General features: G+C 33.4%; 1 protein-coding gene across 1 annotated transcript in view; it reads right to left on the bottom strand.

Annotated features, from left to right (window-relative positions):
* The window catches only part of LOC149417166 (MICOS complex subunit MIC10-like), a 186,164-nt gene extending 159,521 nt beyond the window's left edge, over positions 1-26,643 (bottom strand). The window contains exons 1-2 of the mRNA XM_089640551.1: positions 26,580-26,643; positions 25,814-26,056 (exon numbers count right to left, since the gene is read on the bottom strand). Of these exons, the coding sequence (XP_089496677.1) occupies positions 25,878-26,056; positions 26,580-26,643 (243 nt within the window). The 3' untranslated portion in view covers positions 25,814-25,877. The remainder of the gene's footprint in view (positions 1-25,813; positions 26,057-26,579) is intronic.
* Between the last annotated feature and the right edge of the window lie 181 nt (positions 26,644-26,824).

The raw sequence follows: 26,824 nt of genomic DNA, 5'->3' as shown, positions 1-26,824 counted from the left end.
TTCTAGCATGCAATAACTCGAAGATCAGAAAATCGCGGAAAATAAGTTTTAAAGTCTTTTATTATTATTCATTTTTCAATTTTAGTTGATCCATTGAATATAATTTATTTAGTCACTGGTTTTATCCTACGAAAGCTAATTTTCTGCAGCACTGCTCTTACTATTTGTGTATATTTAATGCATGCTGTATATACCTATACCTACAACGTTTTGTTTAGTTAAGTTATCACTGACAACACAGTCAAAATACAAAATATAGATATAAAATAATTAAAGTATTGTATATCTAACTTTGAGCCGAAAGTTGTGAATATGTATGTCGTTAAGTCAATAATATAGGGCCATGTCAAGAGTCAGAACAATAGAAGAGTATGTATGAGACGATGTATGAATGTGAATGAGGCAAGGAGTGTGTGCCAAGACCGAGTTGTTTGGCGGTCCGTCCTCTCTGCCTACCCCTGCGGGGAAACGGCGTTATGGTTAGTTAGTTAAGTCAATTAGGTCAGTAGTTATAAGAGTCTTAGTCGATCACTAGCTGTAAGTCTAAGATGTAAGTCACCATTTATTATTATAAATCTTAGTTGTACAGCGATTTGGTGTGATTTTTAAATCGAATACAAATTATTATTGTTATGTAGTGATAGCTATGATGTTCAATTAAGAACCCCATAGACATACGTTTTAAATCAGTTTCACTGGAGTGCTATTAATTCTCCATCAACAGGATCTAAGTGACCTAGTTAAGATAACACTGGAATAAAAATTACTAAATTTAATATATGCATCTATTAATAAATATATTTTTTATAGCTTTAGTAAGATTTCACATATAATATGTCAGTAATTTTCAAGTCATTCTTTTTTATGCCTCTGTGTTACTTTAGTGTATACTTTTTAGTCTTGCAAAACTGAGCAATCCGTTTGAATGTGAGAAATTCGTTTAGAGGATGTACCTAAATTATTGGAGGAAGGTAATAACTACTTCAGCAGTTTTCCCGGAACCGGATGTGGGGGAAGCCGCGCGTCACCGCGAAGACAACCATAAACAGGGATTAAACATGGTGACGATCTGTACCAAAACCTCCTAGATCACTCTGTACCCACCTACTCGGATTTGATTAATACCTCCTCCGCCAACGAAAAGTTGAACTTAAAGTGACGAGGCGAGATGATAGCAGATGATGATAGAAGATATCTAAAGAAGGGAAAGTTTTACAAATAGAGCTTCCTTAGAATATTCAATAAAGTATTCCATTTATAAAAATATCGAATGTTTTATTAATATTTATTTTATTTATTTATTTAACGCTCAGAGGGCTTTTACATGGTTGGTAGTATAATTCTAATTTGACCGATACTTTGAAACATAAAAAATAAGAATAAAATTACATTTGATAAAACCTATGCAGCAAGTCATACAAACACAAAAAACAAAAACAGAAAATTACAGCTCTTTGTAGGTTTAAATGATGTGTTTAGGAGTACCTAATGTTGAAATAAATGTTTTAAATGATCCACAAAACTTTCCAAGTTGGTATTGAATATGTCAACATCACGCAAGTAATGATTTCCCATGGTGTGAAGTGGTTTTAACTATATTGTTATCAAATTTTGATAATAGCTACATCAATTTTTTTATTTATTTTACGGCTATATTGTAAAACCAGGATGGAAAAAAACCACAAACTTTGCAATAAGCCTTCATGAAGGAGCGTTAAGATCGACCTAAGCCTATTGGTGTGGATATTAGCACTGTATCTGTTGGCACAAGGAACAGGAGGAAGACAGCAGGATTATGGGCGACTAGGAGGTTTTGATTCTTCTTCTCTGTATTTTGGAGGATAGCTGGCAGAGGTCTCCAAATATTACTCCATACCTGTCTCCTTGAGCATAAATGACCTTATTCCCTTCTGTTGCATTTATGGTAGATATTGGGCACCGTAGTATTCATGAAAATTAAATATAAACGAATCCGATAATAACTGTCGGTTTAGTAGATTATTTTTTAGTTTTGCCGTGAATCCTTTACTTTTACATTTGTACAAGTTTTAATGGTTAATTAGCCTTCAATTATGAACCAAAACAAAACCTTTTCTCCTGTCTTTCTAAGCTTTATCTGATAAACTATCTCGACGTCCATCCTGCAAAGAGGCTTTACGGGTTTTTCAGGGAAAAGCATTACGTATTATGACTCTTACCAATCCCATATTTTTATCTACATTCTTGCATCACCATAACATTATCATTAGGTACTCTATCAAATGTACCATCTGCATAAACGACAATACAAGTATATGTAATGCGCAGTATTAAATCTTCTGTTTACAAAAAGGTATCACATTCAATCTCTTCCCTCCATTGTTTTATATTATCTTAGATTAGTCTTCTCAATATAACTTTCTTATTATAAACGACCTTCAAGTAATTAGTATTTAGATTTAGATTTTGTTTTTGTGATTCGCGTTTTCAGTATCAAGTGTCATAGTTTGATATCAAGTCATCACACACACAAATTTAACACGCAAATCAACAACATATGAGTAGCAGAGGTATTTGAATTTTCTGTCGGTGAACGATGAGTTGTTAGTTTTCATGGGTTTTTATTTTTTATTTCTTGCATAGGTTATTGATTCTTAGTAGGTACGACACAGGAGTAGAAAAAGATAAAATACAACATACCTAATTACATGTTAGATTTAGATGAATAAGTTTTCTTTATATTTCTACATTAGTTCATTTTTCTCCATTGATATTTGTCAAGAACTGTGTTTTATATAATGCTAAAAGCGTGTGTATTTTGAGATGATGTTGAAATTGGTAAATGGTTAAAAAATTAACGAAAACGAAACATTAATTTTTCACAAATTTCCTAATGTATATCAGACGTTGAAAAGCTACATTTTCCGCCGGATCCAAGAAAACCATAAGACCAGCTGCTCTTTACTACGAAATCCATTATTTTGAAAAAAATTGCAGGCATGATAATTCTTTAGGCGTATTAAAATATATATTTTTTAAATGTGAATACCGCACAAGAGTCTCAACTGCTCCCTACCGTCTGAAGCCAATTAGACTTTGGCACCCCCAATAGGAGTATGTTGTAGGTGTTGAAGGTAGTGGGAAGGGGAGGGAGATGAGAAAGACGAAGGTGAGGAAGTACTTGGCTATTCAGATCTAGTAACCAAACATGACTAAAGCCATTTCACTCTTGGACGTTCCGAAAATATAAGTAACGTTATAATACACTGCCACAATATATTACAAAATTATTTTTTTTATCTTGCAAAATTATTTGAAATTTTTCACGCCAGGGTAGGTAACTACTTAAAAATCAAAACTTATCCTTATGGAAAAAATCAATCGCCAAAATTAATGATATTTTATTAAGTTTGCTTGGAGTTTGTTTGAGAGGTGTTCTTAACTACTTCAAAAAATAATTTATTTAATTAAGCAGACAGGTAGTAAAGTTGTCGTATTCTGCAATTAGTCGTATTTCGGCATTTAACCGCAGTTCAACCATTAAAGCAGGGCGATGCTAGCGCTATCGCAGCTAATTATCAAAGGATATTAAAGCCTCCACGTAAACGTATCCGTAAAACTGAACAATTACCATTTATACCTAAACGTAGTTTGAAACCTGTGCATGACGTATCTGAGTAATGTACACCCTTCAGGGTAATTTGGACAATGCACGATGGGGTAAAAGTACGGTCTATCAAAATGGTAGTAGAATAGAAAGTTGGACTTTTCGTATCAATGATACCTATCCTGTTAATTATTCCAGTTACATTTAGGTAAACGAAATTTGATGCGTAGGTACAATTAAATCATTTATCTAATGCTTATCATTTATCAATTATACCTATCCGGTTAATTATTCCAGTTACATTTAGGTAAACGAAATTTGATGCGTAGGTACAATTAAATCATTTATCTAATGCTGCATATAAATTTGCGAGCCGAGCCTCGATTATGGGAAAGGAACGAAATAACCGCAAGCGGCGTTTCGCGCTATTTGCTGTTGCTTCGTTCCTTTCCTGTAATTCGAGGTTCGACTCGCAAATGTATTTGCGCCATTAGAATGCTCGTAATAGCGGATGTTCAGAAGACATCCATCTGAAAAATATTACTCAGGCTCTAATTTTAAATTATATAGATTCAATATACATACCGTGAAAATGACATAAAATTTCCACGAAGTTCCAAGCCCAATACGTAAATTTAACATACGCTTGCGAAAGATTCTTACCAAATCAGTAGAAATGATAGCTTATCACATAAAATCCACTGCAAATTGTCTCATGAAAAATCAACTACTACGACTTAAATTAATTCAGCATAATATGACACTGGAATATGTCACCATCGATGATGTGTATTTTTGATTTACGTATTATTATTTATTTATTTATAATATCCGAGTTTACAATTCGGCACTCAAACCCGTGAATAATGACTATATATCGAATAGTTAGACCAATTTTCTACCTATTGCGAGTATTTATTTATAAATACACGTTATCCCATCGCAAAATACATCATATTTGTTGAGAAATATAAAAAAGCTAATGTAATCCGGATTAACATTAAAGAAAATTTGGATTTGTATTTAAAAGTAATGATTTATTCATCTGGGTATATGTGTCGAGGAATCGCATGACCGCTGAATACGACAAAGCTCTCTCTCGTAAAACGTTTACGTCCCTGCAGTACCTACCTACCCGCTTAACGATCCGCCGTTCTACGATGTACATAATTGTACGAACGTTCTGGTTTGAATCTTAGCTAAATATAATCAGATTACTATAGGATGCTTACTCAAAAATCATTATTTTCACAAACAATGAGCATACACTACTCATATTATCCTGTCTGGTTTTACCGAGATATATTAGACACTAGAAACAATAAATAATTATTTAATTTTCTATGGTTCAAATATTGTTACAATATTGTGTCACATTACCCATCTGGTAACTCATCAATTTTTTTTCTTCCTTTTTGAAATATTTTTTGTTTGTATGTAGTATTACTTTATGTTTGTGATTACTCTATGTTTGCTTCACTTAAATGTAAATTGTTATCCTCGATACAGGCTTACTCCTAGTGAGGTTAATTTTTATGAGAAAAATTCATTTATAAATAGTAAGATGCACTAAATAAATAAATTTATACTATCAACGAATAAACCTAGGAAAAAAGCATTTAAGGCCGTTGTTCCCAACTTTTCGATCGATCAATCTGAGGCTCCGATCAGACAAGTGGTTTGTTCAGTAACGCTCGATCCGATGTTTCCAAACAACTTTATCGTTTTTAATCTTGAATTGCCCCGCCCACTTTCATAGACTTTAAAATGACATCAAATTAAAAACTTTCAATGATAAGTTAATATTGTACTTATTATTCACACTTATAATTTGTTTTAAATACTGTAATACATAAACTGACATTTTATATTTTTAACGAACGTATGTGCATTGATTTAAAGTTTGAAATTTCTCATCCACGTGTTAACATGAAACAATTAACATGGACTAAATTCGAAGCAAAGCGTAGCAAAATCTTCACGTGGAATGACCAAATTAGTATTGTGGACTTAACAACATCATCCGGCATTCGAAACGACATTTATGACATAGGAAAAGATTTGTCATTCAATTTTAGATATTGTTGTTTGAGTATCTCAATTTTGCCGTAGATTCTTTTTTTAATTACAGATGGCACTGATTGAAAAATATTCCATCTGGATTTTCTTAGTCACCCAAGATTATCGAAATAGATTCTAGTCCATTTTAATTGCTTTCCAATAAATTTAGCCGTTTAATTTCATAAACACTTAAAAGATTCATTAGTGTCAATGTTTTTCAACCATTTTCAATCTTATCTTTCGAGCGTAATAACCCGTTGCCTTATTTAATTTTCAACTAATTGTCAGGACCCGCACATTAAAATGTGGAATCGTGTGAATCCTTTCACGTGGAACGAAAGAACCAACCCCCCAAACCAGAATTGATGACATATAATTATTAACGGCACAGCCCCCGTATTGTATCGAAGTTTGTAATTAAGAAAAATGACCCGTGTCGGGTCAACGTTCTTTCAAAAAAGAAACAAAACGGAAAAGGCAGAAATTATGTACTTTGCAGAACAAGTGTAGACATTAATCAGCAAGCCTCGTAGCATTATTCGCTGCAGGATGCAATAAATCTGATTGCCGTGTGAATTCAATGTCATAAAATCGCCCTTTTTGGAAATTAGTACCACAGGTGTTCCTCAGGAATCACAAAACGGCCATGTTTATTCGCTTTTTCTGTTACGTGTTATATTTACCCAACACGGGTGAATTTTATTTTTAAACATTTGTATTATATTAATTTACTTCTGTAATTGATTAATATCCAAAATTATTTTGTGACCTTGTGAAAAATTCACAAAGGGTATGTGTTTCACTTAATATTTACGTTGATCAAGTTTATTTATTTATTTATTAATCTTAAGTTAGCTCACATCTTTGTGTGTGCTAATAGTTTTATAAACATGTACATTGTTTGGCAAACATAATCTTTCTTTAAATATTTCAATAAAGTCACAAAAAAGAAACATTAATAATTGAGATAGACATATTTTCTTAATTCATTTGTGAACTTATTAATATTTTCTATCACAGCAATTTCCTTCGGGATTTTGTTATAGAGTTGAACGGCCTGGTACATCAGAGATTTTTTGGTGCTTGTTTTTTTTCTTGTTGGCAATCTAATTTAACTTGCTAATCTAAGTTGCTCTAAGGTAGGAACCCTGACAATCTATTCTGATTGATAATATTCCTTTGTTTGTGTGTGAACATTCCAGTATACTGTGTCTATCTACTATAATGTAAGCTATCAAAATCAATGTATTATATTTACACTTTGCATTGTTACAGATAATAATTTAAAATTAAATTTTACAATCGTGAAAATACAAGCAAAGTTAAGAATTATACATCAAATAATATTGTAAAGAAATGTTACGGATAAAAATGCTACAAAAAGGTATCTATCATTTATGGATTTTTTTGTACGCTCAGAACTTTTCTAATTATTAAATAAAGAAACTGGCTATTCTTATTAGTAAGGCCAAGATCTGTTATTATTTTTATCGAAAAATTCTAAAGGGTTTTAGTATCTTTGTGGGCGAGGAAGGGTTTAATTTCACTGTAGAATTTTAATTCGTTCGTTGTCTCACGTATGGACTATTGTAATAGTGCATATGCTGGCCTACCTAAAAAACAATTCAACAGAATCCAGTTCGTTTTCAATGCTGCGGCGAGAATGATTTTTGGTGAATCTAAGCACTGTCGTATAACCCCGCTTCTAAGGGATCGTCTTCATTGGCTTCGATGCCCTGAAAGAATAGAGTTCAAGATCTGCTTAATGACCTTCAAAGCATTGCAGGGAATGGCGCCAGCCTATATAGCGGAATTATGTGTCCGACAAAACCTAAGCGATAGACAGCTTACTCTGAGGTCAGCAGATCTAGATGTTACCAATCGTTTAATCGAACTTTCTCGGTCAAATCGAGCTGTTTACTATGATCGCTCTTTTCGTGTAGCTGGCCCACTCATTTGGAATAAACTTCCCCCAGCCCTTACCAATATACAAAATTTGGCTGAATTTAAACGGGTTTTAAAAACAAAATTATTCAAAAAATCATATTTAATAATTTAAAATCATTTATATTCTCATGAATCTAAGCTTCTTTTTTAATATACTATAAAAAGCCAGGTTTTGAAGTTTTCCGGTAATTGTTTGGTTTCGGTTTCCTCCTTATTGTACTTTTATGTTTAATGTCCACCTATTATATAATATTTTAATGTTTTCCTGTTTTATATAATATTTTAATTTTAAAGTTCTTATTTTTCGTGCACTGTCACTGTCTTTTATTGTTATCCTCTACTAAAATAGCACTGTTATTGTTAAATTTTATTCTCTGCTTTTGTGTAAACCGTTTATTCTTTATTTCATATTATGTAATTAATTTTTTTTTAAAGGAACACAATAGGAAATTTTATTTTAAGTTTATTATAGTTAAGCGCACTTGAAGTGAAACAACACAAAACTGCGCTATATAAATGTTATGTTATTATTATATATTATTAACATATTCAAAATTAGAACAGCTGATTTAAGGACACGCTTTATGAAATGGATTTGTTTAAACTCTCAAGGCTTAGAAAAAAACATGTTATATTAATAAGCATTCAAAATAATTGTATTTTCACAAATTTTCAATGGAAATGAAAGAATAAATAAAATTGACTGTATTGGCTATTGTATAGGCTCCACTATATATTATGATGAATCAATATAATTTTTAAAAAAATTGTACCTACTTTGTAACCAACGTTTTATTAAAATTATTCCATAATTTGAATAAAACTCATTTTCCACAGGAAGAGTTAAGAGGGTAAGTAGTCTATAATTTAAATCCCTTTGGTTCGTAATTTTGCCACGTAATTCGTATCCGATGACATTACTCTTCACCGTAACAAGCTGGTGAATCACCTCCGTATATTATTTCCCTTGTGATGTCAAGCAAAGTAATGCCCCCCGCAAGGGTAACCAGAGAACCTTAAACTTGTTTAATTTCAGGTAGAATGATTTTTATAAAAAAATTAAACAGTTACACTTTAATATTTTTTTTCAGTCTAACGTATAATAATAATACCTTTTTAATTAAGTTGTTTTACTTGTGGAGAATATATGACGCAAATGTGAACTGTAGCAGAAGTCAGGGACGCCCGAGGAAGGCATGGCACGATCAAGTGAATCAGTATACTCTGGAAATTAAAAGAACGATTCTAGAAAGGCGATTGATTGCTCTGAATTAATAATAAGGTGGCAGTTCAAAAAATCGAAAGTTCCTTAGTTTAAATAAATGACTGTATGGTATTAGTATATAAGCCGCAGTACTTCGACTCATCGCCTTGCACCGCAGTGGAGGGTGCGATTCTTACGTTCACCACTCCTTGACACATTGACCCACAAATTCCTTCCCACCCATCATACCCGTTTTCTTCCCAGAACCTCCTCTCCTTCATTTCTTTAAAAGACCCTCCACATAGCATCTTCAAAGATGAAATAGGCCGAAGGGAAATAATTTTCCACAGATCCTCCTGTGTGGAGCTAATGTAAAAAATGTTAAGTAACTGAATTGGCAAAATCTCTCTAAAGGTAAATTCTGGAGTCAATAAATTTTCCCAGCTTTATTGGAAGAGTAATTTAGAATTCGAGGTCCATAAAAATGTTTTCAGTAATCAGCATATTTTCCAGCACGATTTAAAAAATACAATTGAAATATTTATTTAACAGTCAACAAATAGACAAAACGTCATAATCTTTTTTTTATATAACACAAATTTAATTTTCTGTGGTAAAGCTTAAAATTTAAAAACTGTATTGCAGGCCGTTCCTTGATAAACTTTTAGTAAATTCCTAATATATCGTAATACGTGTTCATGCTCCTGCACTGGACGAAATAATATAATGATGAAATGCGGAAATATTAAGATTTTTATGAACACGTATTCGATTTCATGATAATACTTTCATGTTTTACTAATAGTTTATTAGGAAACCTATTAATTCATTCGTATCCATCAAGGATGAAATAAAACCTATTAATCAATTCGTATTATCAAGGATGTTTTAAAACCTAATAATTCATCCTTGCGCTCCCGATTTTAACCTGAATACTAATAATTTGAAAAGGTACAAAGAAAACACAAAAAAGTTTTTAAAATAGTTTGCCCTCCTTGGAAAAACCTTGTTTCTAAAAGTATTTAAATAAACCCTCTTTGATATCAAACTCTTTCGTACTTCAATGTTTGCGTAAGAATTTCCGCAGGATCAACGTAAAATGAACTAATATGTAGAGTAACGAGAATTCGTTATACTGACAGGCACGATTCGTATCATGATTATGACGAATGATCCCATGTTGGAAATTAATATAATTTCCAGGCAATTATGGCATTGCTTTGTCGGAATAAAAAGTTTATTTAATTATCCTTTTCCGCGAAAGAAAAATTGGCGGTGATTTTGAAAAATTGCCACATGCAATTTCACGCTGGCTTAACTTCATTCGAAATATTTAAAAAGAGATCTCGGCTCGAAATGGGATTATGTTAAACGAAAAAACATGGAGATTATTTGTTAATTTCCTTCACAGTAAGTTTTATTGCGGTGGTTCGTGTTATCTCATGAAATAATTACAACGCGTCGTAATAAAAGAGCTTTGCGATATAAATTAATGATACCTATGTTCTTTGTTTTACGATTTATTTGTAACAAATTATTATTTTAGTGTGGAAGTTAAAATTTAACTACTTGTGTAACAAGTTCCCGGTGAAAAAACTTGTGGCAAAGGGTTATTGTGACGAAAGAAATGTCTAATGTCAGCAGCATAAAAATTATGAGGCTCAGTCCTCAATCACGGCACGAGCAACAATTTCTGCTTCTAAGGTTATTCGTAATAAGGGAATGGATTCTTTATCCATTCCCTTGTTCCTTTATTGTTTTTTTTTTCCAAAAATAATGAGTAAAAAATTCACAAATTTTAATTTTCTTTTTCAAATTGCGGTCGGAAAATTTGGTTTCATTGGCGTGTAAATTTTATTTTTCTGTTGTTAACTTTTGTTTTTGACTATAAAGCGTGATGTTTTCTCTTTTTAATACCGTTTAGATCACATTCCTCACTATGACGGTAAGGGAACACAACGATTTATATGAGACCTCAGTGAGTTGTTCTGAAAAGCGAACAAATTAAGAAGAGGATTTGAAAAAAAAAAACTTAAACCTTTAATTACTTGGAAAGACTCATTGAAACATGTTATGAGAAATCGTGCCAAAGACAAATGCTAAATTTAGGGATCAACAAAAAATACATTGAAATTCTGATTCTTTAATATTATTTTCGTTAATATATTTCACTATAAATATTTTGCAAAAAAAGTATTCTGAAATAAATAAAATTTCCGGTAGATAAAAAAAAAACATTGAAATTATATTAACAACAAAATTAATTAAAAATTATGATGGTCTCCAGAATGTGGGGAGGTAACTGCAATTACATACATCCGTAAAGAATATAAATCGTGGGCTTTGTTAGAAATAATAATGAATATTGCAAATCTCCATCGCTCATGCTGGAAATGACGGTTTGTTTGATTGGATATCAAATTTCTATTTTGATATTTAAAAATAACAATTTAGGTGGTGTGTCTCTGTGTAACTCCGGTTCAATGTTCTTCAGAACCGGAATTTGCTTCGATTTTCAATAAAGGAACTAGTACCCCTCCACGCATTGCTGTGGCTTATACTTTCTGTGCAGATAGATAAACAATAGCGCGTGTTGCTTTTACGTCCAACAGATGGCGCTGTTTAAAAAAATGTTTTTACCTATCACACTTGACATTCGGTGACATCTATATTATTTAGCTATATATAAACAAACTCGTATTCGAATGCAACATTGTGTCAAAATTTCAAAGCAATAACGGTGAAAAACTTTCGAAGATTTGAGATTTTGAACAAACGAACATTTATATTTTTTTATGGATAATTTTATTCTATTATCTGTATTTCTTAAGTTAAAATTTTTGACAAATTTTGGAATTTTTCTAGTTTTTTCTTCTGATTTATTCGAAAGGTAAATTTTGGATCGTCTTTCGAAAGGCAACGATCCTGAGGAAATTATTTAAATACTTTCAGCATCACAAATCCTACAATTATAATATCCCATGATTTTTCACGAGTCTGCGCTAGTAGTCAATTAAATGTTAGAAAGTAATATGATACATGCAATGTAACAATGCTTTTCTATTACTTACATAATATTACGTATTATAATATATATTATAATATATATTAAGTACATAATATTACGTTTTCGTGAGAAAATCACCTCAAGGGCGCTTAAATACATAATTTATGCATTTAATCTATTCCTATCACTTTATACTAATATTATTATTATGTTATAATAATGCTTCAATTACCAAACATTATAGGTATTCCGTTTTATTCATTTTCACTACGTAATATTTTACTAAGACATATATTTATAATTAATTAATTAATAAGGTTAGTATTGTAGACAAATGCGTCCGGGCGCCATGGGTTTGGTTAAAAACTGGATTTGCAGCCCGTTTCCTGATAACTTTTTTATAAATTCATAATATAACGGAACACATGTTCATGCACCTGTATATAATGACAAAATGCGAAAATATTATAATTTTTTTGAAAACGTGTTAATTAATTATACTGATAATATATTTATGTTTTACTAAAAGTTTAACAGGAAACCTATTAATTTATTCGTTAAGGACCTACAATCTTATTTTTAACCGGATTACTAATAATTTGAAGAAATTCTAAAAATTCTTAATAAATTATCTTAATATTTTCTTCATGCGTGGAACCCAGGAATGTTTTTTTTTGGCTTTCTTAAAAAAAGCTTCCATTTTTATGAAAACTTGGCAGAATTTAATAACAGTATTATCAGCTTCCGCCTTTAATCGGATAAACTTGAATTTAATAACAACACTCTAATCAAATTTTAGTTCTTTGTTTTTCATAATCTTTTTTTTTTGTTTTGGTTTTAGGCATTTCACCCTGAAAAGAGTGCTTTGTGCCGGTAACAGTTAAAGTGGATAAAAAAAATTCGGTTAATCTATTGGGAGAATAAAAGTCACCTTATTATCTCTATCTTTCAAAATTGAATAAACACTAACATGACAGACGTCAACCTCCGACCCCGTGGCTGTCCATTCATTCTGGACAGAAACGACGGCAAAGTGATCAGCAACCAGTTGTTCTGGAAACCCATAATAATTGTATGTCTTAAAATGCACTAGCCCATTATACATCAATGACTAGCCCATCTCAGATAGTTCAGATAGTTCATCCGATACACGAGTAATCTGGAAATTGATGTCAAAAACAAGTTATTAATCATGCAGCATGCTCATTATCAAAATGCTAAAATTTCAAAATGCACGTACACTTTAAACTTGCAAGAGTATAAAACCTCAAAAGGAACTAACGAACTTTTTGTACACAAAAATAACTCTTTTTTGTTCCACAATACAGCGAAGTATGTTCAAATTTTGAACAATACTATTAGGCTACTCAATAGAAATGTACAGCGGTGTTTTTGAAGCTGTTGCCCAGTCTGCCTGTGCAGATAGAGAAACAATAGCGTATGATGCTTTTACGTCCAAAAGATGGCGCTGTTTTTAAAAAAATTATAAATTAACTGTCACAGGTGACATCTATATAATATAGATATATAAAAACACACGCGTATTTGAATACAACACTGTGTAAAAATTTCAAAGCAATCGATGAAGAAATTTCGCAGATTTAAGATTTTGAACAACCAAACACTTACATTTTTATTTATAAAGACACTTCGTTGACTCCGTCAACAACTTCAATTTTCAGCGAAGTTTCGTGTATTTTAAAAAAAAATTTCATAGTATTTCTTCTTTTTATTGTACTTAATTGTATAATATAAATATTATGGGGAATAAAGAATATGGTGAAGTATTTTAATGATATTTCTTAGTCCTCCTCACTAGGGTGTCATGTGCTAAAGCGGACTAAAGTTATTTAATTCTATTTTATTTGTTTTCCATGTCGTTTTTAGAGTTTTTTCACTGACCACAAACAGATTTTTAATATTGGTTTGTACCCAATAAACTTTTCTATAAGTTGTATATATGTATAATAAATAATTATGTTCTTAAAATAATACCTGTGAAAATTACATGATGTGCAAGCGAACCATTTTAAAGAGAACATTAAAAGTTGCGCATACCAACGTATAGAAATATTAAAATCAAAATCGATCTAATTTAGAAGATCTGTTTGCAGTTCCATCTCACCCCAAATGTCACCCCCATGTCCAAAGATAGTGGGGTGCGTGCATTTATCAATTCCTTTTAAATTTAGACTCGCGATTCAATTCGACAATTTTAGTTTTTTTGTTTCATTCTTCAGCCTCCTAACAAAAACAAAATTATTATTAAATTAAATATATTTTTATCCACCAGTACACCACTACATAAGCAAGGTCTTTCAAATTATTTAACTGTACTTCATCGCATATCAAGATTTGAATTTTATTCAACGCGAAGTTTCTTCTTGTACGTAGCCAATCATACAGTTAATAATAGCGTTGTTTAAAATTTCTCGTAAAATATACGGGTAGGAGTTTTGTGAAATATTTCAATCTTTATTATGTAATCTTTAAAGATAGTAGAAGACCGCTGGTTCAAGGGTAAAACAGGTATATACCTAAGGCAGAATATTATGTTAAAATGTCTATGAGTGACACTATTGATCGATGAACAAGCGAAGTTCCGTTTATAATCCTGCATTTATATTAGAATATTCTGTTTATTTATAATCTCGGCTGGTATTCGATCAGGAATATGTATGAATTAATTATTTAACATTAGTATTCTTCTCTCGCAAAACTATTACTATTAAAAATTATACATAAGTTGCTCGCAGATGCATTAAAACAGTTCATTTGATAAGTACCTAACATTAAATTAAATAAATTAGAATGAATAGTTCTCTCATCCAGAGCTGCCACACAAGAGAACGCATATTCTATATATATGAATACACTGATTGTGATAGTTTTATGATAATAATAGCATCTAATAACGCTGTCTAACAGAAGAATTATGCCAAACCTGGTTGTATTACACAGAGTCATTAACAACTTTATTGACAACCCTGCCATCGTTGCCACTATTAAATTCCATGTGCCGACTAGAAACAAGACAAAATTTAACATTCTTCTGTAATACATACACAACCAATAATCAGACGCACTCACTAACCAATAGGATGCATTATCTGAGCAACAGGTTTGGGGGGTACTATCGACATATTTACTTACTCCATTTATACACTTTGTTGAATACTATAAATTGTAGTAGCATTGGTTACGTAATGTTAGTGATTTGTAGTATTGTTCTAGTTTCTATTTTTTTATGTAACTGTTATATGTTTCACTAATATTGATTCATATTCAATTTATCAGTTTAATGTTATTTCATGCTTTAAAAACTTAGTGAATAATATTCAATTGCTCACTAGGTATATTCTGTTCTTAAAATCCACGTAAAACCCCGGATGGGTGTAAACCAAAATAAAATATTACCGAAGTTATACTTCATAGGAATATTTAATTAAATAATTGCCTTTTTTCCCTTTTTTATATTTATTATTAGTCTACATTCATCTCTACTTTATTTAGATGTTTCTAATTACTCTCTTAGTTGCTCAATATTAAGTATGTAACAGAATCCTATAAATGTACACGTACATATACAGATAATTAAAATTAGTATAAATCGCTCACCAAGCACAAGAACCAATTTTTTATTTGGTGAGATTGAAATTGTAAATATATTATGTACCCATATGAAATTTGTTTATCACCACTGTACCCACTTATCTATATTAAATAAAAAAAATCATTCTACTCACAAGTATGCTACGTAGGTGCATAATGTCTTCGGTATGCGAAACAGCTGTCATGTGTGATAATAACTGTAGAGCAGTAATATTTATAAGTAATGTAAACCTTTTTTACACATAACGTATTGTTAGTGTAAATTCTAGTTGTGCGACATATACCTACCCAATTTTTTTTTCGTAAATACGTCTTTGATCTTGCCAGTGTAGAAAGACAGTCGAGACGGAATAGGCTACTGTAATTTAAAACTTCTAAAAATAGTTATAGCAGCGCTACTTACTATTTTCATAGAGAAAGAATAAAAGTTTGTGCCAATACTGCTATGTTATCTGGGACTACGTATGCCTAAAGTGAATCAACGGATTTCGGATTTCAGGATTCGACACGAGTCCATAAACGGAATCATGTCTCGGAGACTAACTAACCGATCCGAGAAAACAAATTATTTTGTTTTAAAGAAAAGTGAACGTGCTACAACTTATATTGGGATCTAATTATATATCTCAATACTCAAAAAGACAAGGATATGAACTTTCTTGTAGGTTTAAAAATTTCTACATTTTACTAAAATGTAAAGGTAAGAAAGTACAAAATTAAAAAAATCTACCATCGAAGCGTAGAGCATCAAATTCTGAACAGAATGACACCAAAAACGCCAGCTGCCCGTGTAATGGCAATATACTATATCTCCAAAAGGCCAGTTTACTTCCACATCTTTCTCTTCCTTGTTTCCTTCCCCTCCCCACTACCTTCAGTCTCACAACATACTCCAATTGGGATACCATAGTCTCACTGGCTCCAGACGGTTGGGAGTAGTTGGAACTTTTGTCCGGTTAAACATAAAAAAAAAATTACTCAAAACTTCTTTGGATATTTCGTTCCTTTTCTCGCAAACTACGTGTATTGACAATTTCAAATTTGGTTAGAGGTCAAATTGACCCTTCATGTAAAATTTTGTTGAAAAATGTGTTTTGAAACCACAATCAGTTTGCAAGGACAAAAAAAAATATATGTAACAAAATTTAAGACATTTATCTGACACGGCTGGCTGTTATGATCGCTGCTAGTTGCACAGATAGCTGCCGGTACGTGAGGCCAATACGCTGTAACTCAAAGTCCTGTCTTTCACACGTCAACGGCGTTGTAATGGAAAAACAGCATATTTGTGAGGTTGTCCTGGCAGAATGCTAATTTTTAAGGTTACAGAATTACAGAAATGTTCCTTTTGCAGTTACAATATTATGTCATTGTTAATTTCTTGAGTAGTAACCACAATAAACCAATGAATTGGATTGGAATAAACCATGGAATTGATTAAGCGCTGTGAAGTCAAAAGGCTGTATTTTTCATATCACGGGCGCGGGTAGTAATAATAATAATAATAAATTCTTTATTCCAGTATGTGGGGAGGTTAGTGCAATCCCACACATCCCATAGAGGATATAAGTACAAATAGTATTTACATATAGTAAAATAAATAAAAAGAGATTAAAAAATAAATAGAAAATTAAATTAAAGCAGAGAAGCACGGGAATCCATCGGATCTAAGAATGTGGGAGCAAGTATCTTTCTCCAATGGTCTTTAATGCTCGATCCTGAAGTCAGACGGGATTCTACATATGATAATAATGTTTATAGTTAGTTATAATGTAGTATATTTCCTTTTCCTTTTCCTAATTGGGGTGCGTTATGAGGCTGAATGAAGTTGGGAGGGGAAGGAGAGAGAGACGAGGAAACTGGGTAAATACTGTTTTGAATATGTTCAATAGCCATTTTATACAATGCCAGTGTTTTGATTCTGATTGCTGGACTTTCACCGGTTCTTGTTCATCAGTTGATAACCAATCTGCAATAGAACTGAATTGTGGAGCAATTTGTTAAATAGGCGCAGACGGTTCGGTGGCCCATTTATCATTGTAACCCCTTCGCGCTAATCGAATATGACAAATGGCTTTGTATCGGATGGAAAAGGGATGCGTAAACAAGTTTCATCTCGTGCCATGGTGGATTGAAGGGGTTAACATTGCTTGGGGGCACAATAAATGGTCAATCGGAATTTACTGTGGCAGGTAATTAACTAATGGAAAATATCAATTGATTTGGGTGGTTCTTTTTTTATTTATTTATACATTAATTTATGAAATATAAGGTTTCCTATCCGGCTTGCACCGCCCAAGAGTTTTTTCATATTTAAAAATTTCTTAATTTCCGAAAGCTAAAATAAATACATATTTCAAAGTTCAACAACAGCCCACGATGAAATGATGCCATCAACTGAAACAGTTTCAGTAATCTTGAAATTAAGTAATCTGTACAAATACAAAATTTATATCACCTGAGCGATAATGAAGGAATATATTTTTTTAAATAATGTATATAACAGAATTATTTAATCGTATTACACTACGCATGACACAATTGACGTTCATTTAAATATAAATAAAAAAATTAACAATAATATATTTTAGAGTCCTTGCCTAAAATGATTCATGACACATTCAAGGCCAATATTGAAAATATCGATATTATTATTAATTAATCAACGCCCTTCTTAAGGGTTTTTACATATGAATGGTAAAAAACTACACAAAACAAAACTGCCTCAGTAACAATCTTTGACGTAATACATATATTATAATCTTTTATCAAGAGACTTGGAGATTTCATTTAGCAGCACCATACCTTTTGTCATTCTATGCTGGGCCAGAACGTCCGTTATGCCATGTGGAATACAGAGCAAGGCGTGATGTCGACCCAGGCGGTGGTTGTTATTAGAAATTTATTATTTATAATGCTGTTACTGCAATTTTTGAAGTTGTTTAATTGGAGGGGGTGGGCAGAGAGGATTGACCGCCAATCACCTTTATATATGCATACGCTCCTTGCTTCATTCACATTCATATACTGCCTTAAACAATCTCTTCTGTTATTCTGACTCTTGACAAGACTCCACTCCAGTGATTCACTCTATCGTGCCATGTCTTGCTCGTGCGGCTCCGACTTCATTCGACTACCATTCACTTTTGTTCATTTCGGATAGTTCAGCAGTTTCCCATAAAGAATAGCTAAGTGACTACTAACCATCACGCCGCGCCGTTTCCCCGAAGGGGTAGGCAGAGAGGACGGACCGCCAAACAACTCGGTCTTGGCACACACTCCTTGCCTTATTCATATTCATACATACTCTTCTGTTATTCTGACTCTTGACATAGCCCGACTCAAGTATCTGATTCACTTGTTCGTGCCATGTCTTCCTCGGGCGTCCCCGACTTCTGCTAACATTCGATTTTGCGTCATATATTCTCCTTACACTTCTTTCTTAGCTCATTCGCTAAGCATCCCTTAAGTTTTAAAATCTATATTTGTAAACGCAAGTATGTATGTTAATCGTAAATCTCTGGTTAAAGCCGTAGTTATAAGTCATATTATAGCGGTATTGTGTAAATACTCACTTTGTCATAAAAATATGTATAGTTTAAGGTCATTAGTTAAAAGTCTTAATTGTAAATCACTCGACATTAATCTTAGTTATAAGCCACTAGTTATAAGTCTCTATTAATAGCTATGAAACTTAGTTATAACCCAAAAGTAATAAGTTATAAGTCTAAGTAATAGGAATAAATTAAATGCATAAATTAAGTTGTTAAGCGCTCCTGAGGTGATTTTTTCACGAAAATGGCGCTATACAAATAATCCAATCATTATTATTATTATTATAAATAGTTAATTGTTTCAGTTCTAATACCTAAGAACCGTGAACCCGAACATCTGTTAACATTTCGCGGACACACTTGCAAGCAGAACATACGGAGGAGGGATAATATTTATTCAGATTATTCACATTAAGTCATATCAGATCACGCGATCTACCAAACAGGGCACGCCAACTTTAAAATAAACCTTAAACCAGGCTTAAGTAATCCGATTACAACGTTTATGAATATGGATATCAAAATAAAAACCCTGTTATTTATAACAACCCTAACTTTTTTCGCCGTGCTACCCTAGTTTAAATTTATAAATATTTGTTACGCACCCTATGAGAATTAATTTGTTTCTTTTGTGGAGAAATGTTTTCTATTTAGACTATAAACCATTTGGTTGAGCTTTTTGGTTTGCAGACAAGTACTTGATATGTAGGTTAAGTGTCTTCATTGTTACGCTTTAATTCGTTTTGATAAGGTGGAAATTTGCAAAGGATTTAAATTTAGCAGACTGTGCAGGTAATACCTAATGGTACAATTCTGTAAAGCCGGTAATTTGTTCATGGGGCTGCATGATAGTTAGGTAGGTACCGTTATTTTTTTTACTTTTCTTTTCTGGACGGCTTCAGGTAAGCTTCAAATTTTTTAATGGAATCTTCTTTTCATTGACCTGAAAATTTTGAAACCAACATAATATACTCGTATATCGTCTTGTCTCATATTTTGGCAGATAAATGTAATTTTATGGTTCCAACGAAGTAACATGCTGAATATTTGAACATACTTGCGCTCATAAAGCTGCATAGAAATCCACGGTGCGGCCCGGGCTTTACACAGATTTTTTTTAAATCAGAAGACATTAATCTCCTGTTTTGAAGTTCAAGTGTGAAAAATTGCATCAAACTCGGAATAAAACTGTAGATTTGTATAAAAGTCCAATACACGTCACCCGTCTGTCATGCACAAACACGCGCACACTTTTTTTTACATTTGCCACAACACAGCCTTACATGCCCTGAGGAAAAAAATCCCTCTGGGCTTACGACATATTTGGGGATGCTGTGTGGAGGGTCTTCTTTATATAAATTGACTATATTAATAAAGTATGTCAGCATTGTTTCGTTCCTCATCTTATTCAACGTCCTTGTCGTTTCCGTTTGACATTGTTATTCTATTTGACGTTGTTATTCTATTTGACATTGTTATTCTATTTGACATTGTTATTCTATTTGACATTGTTATTCTATTTGACATTGTTATTCTATTTGACATTGTTATTCTATTCGACATTGTTATTATATTTGACATTGCCATTCCATTTGCCACTGCTTTGTGGCGCCCCCGACTGCATATAAATACACGTTGGTCGATCAGTACTCTGTTATTTTGTGGGCACAAATTTCGTACATTGCTGCATCATTTCAAGCTACAAATCAGAAACGTCCCCACAAATGAATAATCTTCGATAATATCGTAATACCACATTCAGACACAATCCAGGAAACGGTGAATCACCGTAATTATTCGTGCAAACAAAGAGCAATAAAAGTATCCTGTAATATCAGACAAAAAACTGTGGTTTTAGTAATAATAATTAGATGATTACGAGAAACTGGGTAATTGGCGGGTATATGGGATCCCATGCAATTCGATGGTTATGTTATGGAGTTGAATGCACCACGAACAGTATTTTGGTAATTACGCTGTTAAATTTAACAGTTTCCTCGTAATTTTTGATGAATTGACCCGAGTTTTAATTCATCCCTTGTCAACGGCCAAACTCGGGCAGAAGTATACTCGCGAGAACAACGCATTATGTCTGACTGATATTAAATTATTCATTTTACATGTGTATATATTTGTATGGTTATCACACGTACGCATTATTTGTATACATTATGTTTAAAACTTGTTATTACATGACTATGTTTAGTATTATGTTTATCGGCCATTATTATTAATATTACGATGATCACATTTTATTGGATAACCAACACCCCAGCCATAGGTCACCCCAAGTGGTTCGCCACGTTGACTTAGCAGGGATGCCCGGGTTCGTGAGGTATGGTTTATCTAAGTCTTGGCGGCGTATGCCGGATCGGAAGGGATTGGTTGAGAGAGACATTTTGACCTCTATTGTTGGATCCTCTTGACCCATCGCGATCGACTTGCATCGCAAAGGGAGGGATGGATTCATTCCGTCACTCCTGGACATATTGACCCACAGATTCCTACCCACCCCTCATAACTTTTTCCTTTCCAGAAGTTCAACTCCTTCCTTTTCCTGAAAGACCCTCCAAAACAGCATATCTAAAGATGACTTATGCTTTTTAAAATAAGATGTTAAAATTAAATACCGATTTTATATACCAGACCTCTCGGTGGTTGTTGTTTACTAACCTGACGTGTGTCTAAATGAATAAATGAGGCATTACCTACTGAATATATATCTCACCCTTATAAGGCGGGGTTCCCCGCTTTCTGCTCACTCCACTCCACTCTACGGGCTATCCAGATCGAGTCCGAATCGGCCATATGGCGGGACGAACACCTGTGCGGTCGGCAGAGATACTAATACGTTCACCCCTGCGAGGAGTGGGGACTTAGCCACGATTAAGGGAGGGGTATATGAGGGATCGAGGGGCTGATACGAGGGTTTTGTTTTGGGCAATTAGGGCGATTAAATTTTATTATTTTAAGGAATTATTTCACTCAACATGAAAAACATGAAATAATAACGCACTTGTGTAATAATATTATCTGATTTGTACGGTTCCATGATAACTCAACACAATGACAATTCAACAAACCTTAAGCCTAACCTAGTTTTTGTTTCATCACTTTTCATGACTTTTTATCACATTTATTTATTTTTATTTATTTACTTATTTCTATACATACATTACAGTGTCTACCAAATATTTACATTTGCATATAATACATAAATTTAGAACTGTTGTTAATATCGTGTTTTATATACATATACATTTTAAGGTGTGTTGAATTATTACTTTGTTGAGTTATCCGGTCACCGTTTTATATATCTTTCTGTACTGAGTTAAGTCAAACTATCGTAATATTTTAGGTTCCATGATAACTCAACACAGTGACAATTCAACACACTTTTAAAAAGTGAAATAAAGTCATTAGAAACGATGAAAAAAATAATTTTTTTATCTAACCTAACCTACATAACCCAGTTAATATTTTTTTGTTTCATCACTTTCCATGACTTTATATATCTTTTTAAAGATGTGATGAATTATTATTGTGATTATTTGTCCGGTTACCAATATTTTAATCATTAAAATTTATTTTAATGTAAGGATCTCCTTAGCAGATGGACATTAGTGAGAATTTTGCTATAAAATAACAACAAATCATGTTCATCTAATATTAGCTTTTCGCTCGACATTTTCCAAGATTTAAGTTGAATAACAAGAAACAAAAAGTATGGCGAACAAGTAATTTTAAATAGATATTTAGTAACACCACAAATTGCGCACTGAATAGTTATGTTGATCTAATCCAAAGATATTAGAAGAATAATTCTAATATATTTGATCTAATCTAAACCTAGAGAGTTAACTATCTATCAACAAAATTATCTTTTCAAAAAAACATATATCAGGAGTCGTTCAACCCCGTGCCTATAGCACCTTTCAAAGAGCCCCCATCTTACTGAGCTTTCAGGTAAAAGATTAAATTGCATTATTGAATATTGTAAATTTCTTGTATAATCGAGTATAAATTGTGCTGCGATACATATCTCGTAGCTTATAGCGGAGTGGCTACCGAATTACGTGGCACGTGTTAAATGTCAATTTAAATAGGCAGGTCTGGACGGGCAGTGGCGGACACTAACTATATTTGATACTTACCCTTTCCTCAATTTTACGTCAAAATCTTCATAAGCTGTATTGAAAAGGGTTCATTTTTATAAATGTACATTAACTAAAACATCGTACGATTTATACAAGATTGTACATTAACTAAAACATCGTACGATTTATATAAGAGTGTACAGTAACTAAAACATCGTACGATTTATATGAGAGTGTACATTAACTAAAACATCGTGCGATTTATATGCGAGTGTATATTAACGAAAATGTCGCACGTATTATATCAAGCTAGAATGCTCATCAAAATACTCTGTGGAACTATTTTTTACGCTGCTTACATGGACAGTAAATATAGTCATGATCTTAAAGTTAATTTTCGTGTTGTATATAACGAATTCGAACCTTAATTGAGGGTTGCAGTTCAATTGCAGCTAAAACAATTTTGTATTCATTTGTCGATGCTGTCGCCGCACTGCTAGGATGTTGGAATAGTCATTGTCATATTGAACCTTTAGAAATTGATTCTTGACTATCTTAGTAGCTAGCTATCACGCCACTTCTCCTACAGGTACACACTCCTTGCGTCATTCACACTCATACATCCCATCATACTTACTCTTATATTATTCCGAAGCCACTTTTTGTTCGATCAGGTACTTATTCTTCAGAGGTATTTCTGACTTCTTCCCATCCACTTTTGTGCCATAATATTATACTCAGAAAAGAGTGAGAAAAAAATTATATGATGTAGGACTATTTTAAAATAAATATCTAAATTAATTTCGTCAGGCCAGATCAGGTCTACGCCTTTGACTTATAAGGACGCACGTGCCATATGGATAAACTGGTCACCAAATATCTTCTTGTTAGATCTAAAACATTCATCTCTTCATCTCCGTTCGCTGCTTGTTAAAGCCCAGCTACACTACTCGCGAAGTTGATCGAAGTTGACCTAATACGATAGTGTGGGCACGAACTTCGCTTCGCTTCGGGCATCTTCGCTTCGCTTGGCCCGACTTCCGATTGTTGTCGGTAAATGCGCCCGAGTCAAAGGACTCGAAGTTCAAACACGAAGTGTCTGCCCACACTACTCGGTTCACTTCAGTTCGCTTCGAGACGTCGTGTTTGGTGGTTGTGCGTGCGCAGAGTCGTAGTGACTATACGTAATAAAATATGGCTTCTACACTGTGGTCACAGGACCTAATTTTTTTGTTTCTAGAAACACTCCAATCCGAGGCGGTTATTTGGGACCCAATTGAAAGGGACTATAAAGATAACTAACTAACCATCACGCCGTTTCCCCGCAGGGGTAGGCAGAGAGGACGGACCGCCAAACAACTCGGTCTTGGCACACACTCCTTGCCTCATTCACATTCATACATCGTCTCATACATACTCTTCTATTATTCTGACTCTTGACATGGCCCGACTCGAGTATCTGATTCACTTGATCGTGCCATGTCTTCCTCGGGCGTCCCCGACTTCTGCTACCATTCACATTTGCATCATATATCCTCCTTTTTTTATATTTTTTTTATAGTGAATACCTCACAAGAGTCCCAACTGCTCCCGTCTGGAGCCAGTGAGACTATGGCATCCCCAATTGGGGGATGTTGTGAGGCTGAAGGTAAGTGGGGAAGGGAAAGAGGAAGGTGGGGAAGTACCTGGCTATTCAGATCTAGTCACTAAACACGGCTAAAGCCATTTGGAGCAACGTTTCAATTCTGAATGGTGGTCTTACACCAGGGCGATACTTATAGTATCTTCCACTCTGGAACGTGCCGCAAATATACTATATATTATTTTAATTAATTAATTGTGAAATAACACAAATTAATCAAATAAAATTTATTTGCGCACGCCGGGTTCGAACCCGCGACCTTCGGAATGGCAGTCCAATGCGTTACCACTGGACTATGCCGGCCGTCACACTCCTTTCTTCGCTCATTCGCTCTACATGCCCAAACCATCTAAGCGTCCCTTACTTAATCTTACTCATTACGCTTACATCAGCCTTGCACTCTTTGCGGATCTCCACATTCCTCACACGATCAAACATGGTTTTACCACACATACGCCCTTGAGGTGATTTTTCACAAAAACGGCGCTTTACAAATTATCCAATTATTATTATTATTATTATTATACGCCTCAGGGATCTCATTTCAACAGCATTTAATCTACTTTCATCCTTTATTTGCCACTTGAACGTCCATGTTGCCTAGTGCACGGACTCCGAGAGACTGAGCTACTCGCGAAGTTGCACGAGTGTGTGGGCACGCACTTCGGACTTCGGCTAACTTCGTCGAGGACTTCGTCGAAGCGCCGAAGCGAGTAGTGTAGCGGCCGCTTAAAAATCTTATACTTCCATCTTTGAAATTCAGATGAATTGCCTTTTTTCTTATGTTTTTTTATCATGTATTGTAATTTAACAAACTGTATTTCAAGAGGATTTTTCTTCGTTAAATACATTATTATAGCAAGGTGGATCCGAAATTAAACGCTGCAAAAGACGCATTAGAAGAAACAAATAATATTAAATAATGACGGAACCGAGCAGAACAGTGAAAACTCAGACCATGCTAAATGAAGATGCTAGGTTTGTTGATTGCTTGATCATTTTCAGTTTTCTTCAACGTTTTGTTTTGTCACTATTCTGCTCGGTCATGAAACTAAATAAAACAATGCACTTTATATTTTCAAATATTGTAGAGAACAACTCACATTTTTAATATCGTCTAAAATTTGCGCCAAAAAACACGTCACAAAAAATTATATTGTCTCTTCTTTACAGCGTCTTGCATTCTCGCTTTGGCTCCTTACACCCCTTCATCATCAGCTGGTTGAGGCTCTTTTCACAGTTTCCATAGGCCAGCCCTAGGCCAAGACCCACCCCGGCTGCCAGGGGCCAGGGACGCCTTTTGGTGAATAGTGCTGAAGTGAGGAGGCCTATTGTGAAACCGGTTCCTGAAACAAACAAACTGGAACGTGACAATCTGCAAAAACATTATCTTTCTGGGTAACCAGATTAATCACCACAGTGACAATTAAACACACCTTTAAAAAGTGATGAAATAAAAATACTTTAAATGCGTTACGTAGGTTAGGTTTATAGGTTAGTTTTTGTCATAGATTTTAATGAATTTATATCACCTTTTAAAAGTGTCTTGAATTGCCATCTTGTTGAGTTATCATGGAACCGTACATGAAAAAGATAACTTGGTGGTATTTCACCCAGTTGCAGTTTAAGCATTATCATATTTCGATACAGACGGAAATCTGTTTTTTCCTTTAGCTCCAGAATTCGATTAATTATTGGGATCCGGAGATTGGGGAGCAGTTAGGACTACAGAAGCAGTAGTATATATTCACATAAAACAATGTTATTCAAAAAACTGTACTCTTCTAATTCCACTGTATTAATCGCTTTTCAATGCACTTGATGTTTCGTAAACACAGCACATATCTATAAAAATATGTAATTTTTTACCAATTTTCATGCCAGCATCCACAAAACACGTAGTAAAAGTGTCTTCCACGTCCTTTTCGTTCATTTTACTACTTTAAAGTTTTACTTTCGACATCAAGCTAAAATATTGAAAAATGCGTAAAACCGAACAAATTAATGACAAGAAATATTGAAATTGAAAACCTTTGAATATAAGTGAATATTTACCGATTCTCGTCCATTACAACGATTTGACATTTAATTTATCAATTGTTTTATTTTATGTA

This window comes from Hesperophylax consimilis, chromosome 15 (assembly GCF_061612785.1).
Source record: "Hesperophylax consimilis isolate HC1 chromosome 15, BYU_Hcon_1.0, whole genome shotgun sequence".
NCBI lineage: Eukaryota > Metazoa > Arthropoda > Insecta > Trichoptera > Limnephilidae > Hesperophylax > Hesperophylax consimilis.
This window is presented reverse-complemented; position numbering and strand designations above follow the sequence as displayed.